The sequence below is a fragment of the Nannospalax galili genome, unplaced genomic scaffold (genome assembly GCF_000622305.1).
Source record: "Nannospalax galili isolate Female #2095 unplaced genomic scaffold, S.galili_v1.0 scaffold207, whole genome shotgun sequence".
NCBI lineage: Eukaryota > Metazoa > Chordata > Mammalia > Rodentia > Spalacidae > Nannospalax > Nannospalax galili.
The window spans coordinates 6762361-6771115 of NW_008358517.1; the positions used below are offsets into that span (position 1 = coordinate 6762361).

Sequence of the window (8755 nt, forward strand, 5' to 3'; positions counted from 1 at the left end):
AAGGGTTCAATGTGATCCTGTTGATGAGCCACAGGCAGAAGACTCACTAGCCACCTCCCCACATCGTTATCTCTATCTTCTCACTGAGCCATCTATCTTTATGTTTCTGTTCTCCAAAAGGAAACCCATGGCTTCAAGGGCAAATTCACTCAACACTGACAGAGTATTATTACTCAGTCTACACAGCAATGACTTTAATACTACCTTAGGACTTCTTAGATACGCAATGTTGGGCCCTTCTGAAGCCAAATCTGTGTCCTATCAGGATGGGGACCTGCAGGCAAACTGATGTTTTGGAGCGCTGTCATGGGACTGAGAACCAGGCTGGCTTCCCCTGGACCTGCTCTGATTGACTGGGCTGAGCTTCACCTGAAGTTCCCAGGCCATTTCAATGCACTTTCAGTGTTGGAAAACAGTAAAGAGCCCCCCTATCCCTGGCCATTCTGCATCTCAAATATATCATCAGCTACCAATAAACTGCCCAAGTTACCATAAGGATAAATAAATTCAGAAGACCATAACAACAAATCAGACTGATGAAGCACCCCCAACTATGAGTGTTACGTTGCTTGCACCCTTCCCTTTGACCACATGAGGGGCTCTGTGTGCTAGCTGATTACTCTTCTATGGAGAGGAGAGATCCCTAACAAAAAAGGAACTTTTCTGGAATAACAACAAGGAAAGGATCACTGTTTAAGAGGCTTCTTGGTAGGAGCCCAACTCACCTCAGCTATCACATCCTAGCCCTGAAAGTCCTATGTCTGAGGACACACCTCAGTCCTGGGCATGCCAGGGTGTCTGGTCACTTAGGACCCCCATCATTCCATCCTGGACCCCTTCATCCTGCACGGACCTCCCCTGCCCCTGCCTTGCTTTGCCTGTGCTCTCTCCTTAGTCTGATACATTCTTCCTTCCCCCATAGCCTTTCCTCCAGCTCTCAACTCTAATGTCACTTGTCTGACCTACTCTCAACCCAGACTGAGTAAACCTGTTTTCCTCTACAGGGCACATGGTGTCCTTTCCTAGCACTGGTCACAGCTGATAGATGTGTTTATGTTTGAGGACCTGTCTGCCTCCACAGTGAACATCTTCAGGACTGGGATTGGATCTGTTGGCTCTCTCTTTTTTTCATGCCTGGATGAGATGGTTAATAAATATCACTGAGTGAACAAGCAAATCTGTATAATCAAGATCCAGTCCTTACATCTCCATGGCACTGCCAGCTTGCCCCAGGTCTGTGCTCTCTCCCTACAAAGATAGAACATTGAAACTTGGCTGGGATGTGCCCAGGGTTTCTCACAGGAAAGACTCATCTGATCCTCTCCAGGTGCTGGTCTAGCTGTGCTGAGTGAACTCTGCTTGGAATAGAGTACTCAACTTTGAAACAGTCACCAGCCAGCCATGGTGTAGAAGACCTGTAATCTTATCACTCAAGAGACTGAGACAGGAGGATCAGGAATTCAAAGCCACATAGGAAGATCAAGGCTAGCCTGTACTGCATGAGGCCTTATCTCAACACACACACACACACACACACACACACACACACACACACACACACACGAAAACCATACATACAAATGGAGAGGAACACCAAGTGTTCATCAAGAGGAGCTGACTCCTTGCCCTGCTTCCTCTCTGGTAGCTGAAATGTAGGCAGCCATCTTGGTGTCAAAAGTGACTCTGAGCATGGAAACCATGCTTAATGCATAAGCAGAGTGGAAAGAAAAGAGAAGAAACAGGCCCTAGGCCCAGATACCATCCCAGGCACAGGCCCTGGGTCCAGACACTGTCCCAGGCCATGGAACCATCCCAGCCTTAGGGCGCAAGCTCTGAGCTCTGATACGAAAAGAACAAAAGTCTTATTCATTTATTTGGCATTGTTCTGTTACACTAACCTAACCCTATCTTGGTGGTCCCTTCCAGCTTTTAATGAGCATGTCGGAGTGAGCCACGCGGTGTATTTCCTCTTCCTTTAATGACATGCCCCATAAATCCAAAGCAGGAAGTGAGAATGCCAAGTGGTCACCCAGCGGGATGGTTTCAAGGCTGTGGAATGAGAAGGAACTTGGGTTTGTTCTTAGGGAGCTCAGTGTTTTAGACCTCAGCTTCCTCCCTGGTGAGCAGATGTCAGGAGACCAGGCTATTACCCATTACCTCCCCTCCTTCTCTAGAGACCTCTTCATTTCAGTGTGCTTGTGCTGGAGGGACAGTCACATGGGCCAAAGGACACAGGGTTTTAGACAGCTGGGAGATAACTAACTGATCTCCAACTAAGCTCAGAACATTATTCAAAGTGAGCATCCACAGCAAGGATGCCCTAGACATGGACAGAAGACATGTCTGGTCTTGGCAAGTGTCGGCAAAGCCCCAACCCTTAGAGGTAAGCCTGGTTCTACAGATCTGTCAAACCAATTGGCCTGAAGGCAAAGTTCTGGTAAAGAGTCTTGTTCACATGGACTTCCATAGAGGCAATGTCCCCAAAAGGCAGGAAGAGAGCAGAAAGAAGAAAGGAGGGAGGGATAGAGGGAGCGAGGAAGGGAAGGGAAGGGAGGATGAGGAGAGCTGTACCGTGAGGTCTGTCTGGGAGAAGGCACTGGGTAGGAAAGGTAAAGAGTAAGCCAGGCACAGGCAGTGTGCTGGTTAATTTTTGTCAACTTGGCGCAAACTAGACTCTCCTGGGAAGAGGGAACCTCAGTTGAGGAATGGCCTCCAGACAACTGTAGGCATCTCTGAGGGGCACTTTCTGGATTGCTGATTGATATAGGAGGGCCCAACCCACTGTGTGTGGTGCCATCCCTGGGCAGGTGGGTCCGGGATATATAAGAAAGGTAGTTAAGCAAGCCAGAGGAGCAAGCCAGTGAGCAGCATTCCTCCATAGTCTCTACTTCAGTTCCCGCCTCTAGGTTTCTGCCTCAAGTTCCTGCTTTGGCTTCCCTCAAGAATGGACTATGACTTATAAGCTTAAATAAACCCTTTCCTTCCCAAGTTAGTTTTGGTCAGTGTTTTAGCATAGCTAGGACAGGTGGTATGAGTCATCTATTGTAGAAATCAACTAAACAGCCAAACTTGAACAAGTATTTTAAACACAAAAACTCAATCAAGTAAACTCTTAGAGTTGAAGTGATTTTTACCTTCATATTTGAGAGAAAGGGATTCCTGTGCCCAAGCCCTGCACTGTCTCAGGCACAAGACTAAGGGGCTTGGCATTTATATTATTAAGTCTATTCATCACATTTCTGTTTCAAGTGAACAGTCAACCTACTCCTCAGCTACAAACTGATTCCAAGTTTGTTTTGCAAATGTCCAATAAAATGGCACAGAGCTAATCTCATCTGACACTGGTGTTATCTGTACTACACGTGGAGCTGGTGGCGACTGATTGCATCCAATGGACCTGGTGGCTCGCCATCTCCTACTTCCTCTTTCTCATCAGCCATTCCGCTCACTCCAGTTTTAACCCATCCAAGTGGCTGACTGAGAAGTTACCATTTTCCCATAACTTTAGATAGCCCACTGGCAAGATGAGGCCTTCTTCTCACAGATCAAAAAACATACTCGCAATATTCCAGGAACTATTCTAAGACCAAGAGATAGATTCACTGTCAGGCAAGAAAGGATTTGGTTCACTTCTGTTAAACTTGGGAGACTAAATGCACTGGGAAGTACTCTCAAGGTGGTTTAGATCACAAACGCAAATGCAAACCTCCAGTGAGCCCCCACCACCAGCTCCATGGCCACCTGCAACCCCATGTCATTCAGAAACTGGTTTGCACTCATGGAGGCTGTCCCACCCCCAACAGCAAAGGGGACAGGAGAGGTTGGTACACTTCACCCTTTAAAAAAAAATCAGTTTAGGTGTGTGTGTGTGTTTGTATTGTGTGTGTGTGTGTATGTGGGTGTTTGCATGCACATGTATGTGTATGTGTGCATGTGGGGGCCATAGGTTAACACTGGGTGCTTTCCTTAATCAAGCTCACTGATTCATCTAAATTAAATAACCAGCCACCTACAGGGATCTTCCTGTCTCTGCCTCCCCAGCACTGATATTACAGATAAGCACCACTGCACGTGACTTTCACTTGGGTACTGGGATCCAAACTCAAATCTTCCTGCTTCAGTGATAAGCACCTGCCAACTGATCTATCTCCCCAGCTCCCACAACCCTTGACTTGGGATATTCCTCTTCTCTCTGAATCAGGGAAAGCTTTCTTGAGAAAATGACTTCACATTACATTACTACTCCCCCTGCTAGGAGACTAATCCCAAAAACCCATTGAAAAGCAAACACAGAAAAAGCTAACGAGGTATTGTAAGTTACTATATCTCCTCATCCAAAACTCCCACACAGATTCAATGGCCTAGTCGCTTTGGCTAAGTCAACAACAAAAGAGTTACTATGAAATTCATAATTTAGAAGTATATCAACCATAATATTTTATGTTCTACATTTCCTGGGATTTTCCTTTCCCTGTAGTCCTAGCTGACCTGGAACTCACTATGTAGACCAGGCTGGCCTCAATCTCACAAAGGTCCACCTGCCCCTACCTCCAGAGTGTTGGGACTAAAGACATGTGCCACCATGCCCAGCATAAATTTAAAAAAAAAAAATCTGTCACAAGCACCATGCTTAGTGGTACACAGCTTTAATCCCAGCACTCAGGAGGCAGAGGCAGGAAGATCACTGTGCATTTGAGGTCATCCTGGTCTACGTAGTAAGTTCCAGGTCAGCCAGTGCTACATAGTGAGAGCCTTTCTCAAAAAGAAAAAAGGAATCTGGCCCAAGCAGCACTTGCCCACAGCAGCTCATGCAGCTTCGCCTTTCTGCTTTTCTGAATTACCCAGAAGGCATAACTGTTCCTTTTCCTCTTCCTCTCTCTTTTCTAAGTGTGCTTTCCCTAAACACTTCCAGATTACCCAAGGTTTTGGGTTTCCTTAATCTTTCTGCTTATCCACATGTGTGAACCCCACACTGGCTTAAACTGCATGGTTTCTCCTTCTCTCTTCTAGTCACCTCCTCAGGGCAGCTGCTTAGATTTACAGCTCGTCTGCCTTGGGGTTCTTTCTTTTAAACATTCAGAAAACTGTCCTTGAGGGAAAAAATAAAGAATTTGTCACTAGCAGAGACATGGACCAGTGTTTGCATCCTGGAACCACTTAGAACTGCAAGGCCCAAAGTGTATTCTGTGATGACTGAGTGTTGTGGAATAACGGCTGTAAAAATTACATAAGACTCTATGGTCAGTGTCTCTGTGCTTAGCCTCATAAAGAATACAAGTACCCACTGCTGCTGTGACAGAGATGAGCACAGTGCTCAACAGGCCCATCCAGAAAGCCAGAGAACGCTTCCTTGGTGAACCTGAATTTATCATGCAACCCAAGACAGATAAAAGGATCTTTCCCAGTTAATAACTATACCAGTCAAGAATTTCTACCTAGATAAAATGTAGGCATCAAATACAGATAAATTTCATTGGTTAATCATCCCATAGAAATGTAAGAGAAGTCTTAAAACTGGAGCAGCAAGTAGCAAAAATGTATCAACCATGGATTATGGATCTTTAGGGTTTAAGAACATCCCAGGGTGTGTGTGTGTGTGTGTGTGTGTGTGTGTGTGTGTGTGTGTGTGTGTGTGCGTGTGTGTGTGTGTGTGCACCGCACACAGTGCAGTGGGGTTTCTTTTCCCCCTAAGCCCTTAAACCATTTTTCAAAGACAGATACTTCTCTCTGAGTTATAACCAGGATCTGGGAGCTCCTGGTGGCTTTCTCTACCCTCCTCAGCACAGTGACCACTGCCAGAGCATCCCATTCATCATGCTGTGCTGCCCCTTGAGAGCAGAGGCCTCAGAGCACTTGTTCCAGTATAAGCACCCGCCCTCAGTAGTACATGTGGAGGAAAGGTGTGAGCACACCACTCAGCAGTTCTCACTTGGCCAGCAGTTCTCTGGTTTGCCTGCTTTCCCCATGAACACAGAAGTGCTTACCAGCTAAACTCACCTGCCTGCCTAGTGACTGACTACCTGCGATCACGCACAGGAACGGGCCAGAAAGTGCCCAGGGTGGGTGAGAAACATCTGTTCATGCGTAAGGTCAGTCACCCATGAAGGGCTTTGTCATTAGGGGATGCACCTTTTAACTGGCAGAAGAGTCTAGGTGTGAGGTGGGTGACTTTGGACAAGTTCATGCATAAACTGGCTTCTTAAACTGAGACTAAGCCTAAGGCAATCATAATATAAGGTGAGGACAGCACTAATAAGAGCAGCAGTGAGCACGGGAGGGTTTACTATGGACCATGAATAGCCAGAACAACTTTACATGTAAGTGGCTGAAGACACAAGTACCATTAGTTTTTGAAATTTGGTTTAGCTTTAGAACCATTTGCCCAGACAAAAATCTCACCTAGAACAGCAACATAAAACAAACAACAGAAAGCAGATGAATACAGTTAGAATGGGGGGTGCCACACTAATGGGAACCCCATTCCACACCAGGTACTCTGTCTCTCAATCCAACCCCTAGGGTCCATCAGGGTGCTGACTAGCTGCTCAGAACACAGCTGACCATCTGCACATTGCCAGTCAACAGAGAGAGGGTGGTAGACAATAGCACAGCAGGGCCTCAATCCCTTGGGACAGTTAAGGACCCAGGGGTAAGAGAACTGGGAGGTGAATGTGGGACACACACATTCCACCCTCAAACATGGACATCTACCAAAGACGCTGAGATGTGAGGGCTTGTCTGCAGTACTACTGTGCCTTCCTGATAGATGATGACATCTTCTCTGGGCTTTGGGGCCCTGGAAAAAATGATCTTTGAGACACCTCATCCTTGTCCAATACTCTAACTCTGGCAGTATCTTCCTCTAACGCTGTGCAAAGATATGAACTGTGATTTTCAATACTGACATACTTTAAACAAGAAGTTATTAAAATGACTACCCAAATCCCCTTTTTATGCCTAACTGTTCTGTGGGGTTTCTTTGCTTGTACCTTTGGGTAATCTTAAAGGTGAATCTCTGTCTCTCTTTTACCAAAGTAGTTAAGAGGTAGATTTAAAAGGCGATATGTATCCATCTCAGCTTGAGCAAGTGACTTCAAAATTGTTGGGTCTGTTTTTGTTTTTTCAGTCAAACATAACCAGCAAAGATAAGAATCTATGCTCCTAAGTGCTCAGAGGTTATGTTTTGGAAAGAAAAGTTTTCCATCCTCTTAATTCCATCTCGGACTGCACACCTATCACAGACCCGGGAGGCTGGAGCAGAGGAAGGAACTCTCTCCCTAGGCTCTTACACACCTAAAATTTGGTGCAGAGAAAGGAAAAATTCTTTGCAGCTTCCCAAACTATCTCTTTCCAGTTGTGTCTCTACCTTTGCTTCCAACTTTCCTTTCTCTGTCAAACTAAGGTAGGGAGAAGGGAAGACAGGCTCCTAATAAAATGTTAAACTGGATACACTCACAGGAAATATTTGGCAAATTCTATAATAACTCATGGTGAGAAAAGTTAAAAAATGAACTCATTTTCCAAACTTCTGAGAGTAGCAGGTAAATCAGACTGTTAAATTTAGGAAGAGGCCGATAGGTCAGCTTGCCCAACACCCTCATTTTAGAGATGACTGAGTGTCCCTGAGTAGCTGTGACTTGAACACAGGCATTCTAGGGTAGACTGATGTCCTGACACCCCGCGTAGTGGTCAACCCAACACGTTGCTGTGTCATCTAGAAGGCCCTGCTGGGACCAAGAACAGCAATTAGGAAGCCTTCCTAGCGCCAGGCCACTTCCCATCAACGCACCCAAGGAGAGACCACGCATGCCCCGGGATTCGTTAGTGGGCTCACACTCATGGAGTGGCAGCTAGAAAAATCAAGCCTGAGGAGCGGCTATGCTCATCTTCCCTGGCGCTGGGAACTCCGCCCAGGACACAGCCTAGGGATGGAAAAGAAAACACCCTAACCTCCAGGGCCTTCGGGGCTGCGCAGAGAGCAGACGCTGCTAAGAGCTACCTGCTCACCTGCTCAGTGATTTTTTTTTTTTTTTTTTTAAAGCAAGCGTTTTCTCTGCGGTTTGCAAGTCTGACTGCTGTGGAGGTGTGGGCCACATCCTCTGCCAACAAGGCGCGGCGCGAAACTCGGCTCGCGGCATCCAGTGCTCTACCGGGACACCGGCCCGCGGGTCCACGCACCCGCGTGCTGGCGGACGGCTGCCCTCCGCCGATCCCGGACTCCTCAGAGCTGTGATGGGACCCACGCCCCGCCGCCCGCGCGCGGACGTCCCTGCATCCCGGGCAACGGCCGTGCGCTCCCTGACTGCCAGGGCGCAGCCTCCCTGCCCGACGGCTCGCGGCTCCGGGACTCTCCGCCCTCCACCCGGGCCGCGCATCCCCGCGCCCACCTGCGTCGGTCCGAGCCCGTTCCCGCGTCCGCGGGCCGCTCCTGGGCGCCGCCATGCGGGCCGCGCTGCCACCCGCGGACCGTCGGCCCCTCTCCGTCCGTCACGGGCCACCCAACTCGCTTCCCGCAGCCCGTAGTCCGGAGGCGAGGGGCGGGGACAGCCGTCTGTGCTCCCGCCCCGGGCACCGACTGACGCTCAGCACCGCCAATAAGAAGCCGAGGCTGCCCTAGGGGCGGGGCCTCCGCGCACGCCCAGGGGGGAGGGGCGTCGAGAAGTGTGGCGGCCGGGAAAGCAGAACTGCGGTTCATGCTCTGCTCCTCCCCGAGCACCCGCGTGCCGAGTTCCTTCTGGATGGATCCCATTCCCTC

General features: G+C 48.4%; 1 protein-coding gene across 1 annotated transcript in view; it reads right to left on the bottom strand.

Moving 5' to 3' along the window:
• The window catches only part of Otulinl (OTU deubiquitinase with linear linkage specificity like), a 32755-nt gene extending 24231 nt beyond the window's left edge, over window positions 1–8524 (bottom strand). The window contains exon 1 of the mRNA XM_008821775.3: window positions 8388–8524. Within this exon, the coding sequence (XP_008819997.1) occupies window positions 8388–8442 (55 nt within the window). The 5' untranslated portion in view covers window positions 8443–8524. The remainder of the gene's footprint in view (window positions 1–8387) is intronic.
• Between the last annotated feature and the right edge of the window lie 231 nt (window positions 8525–8755).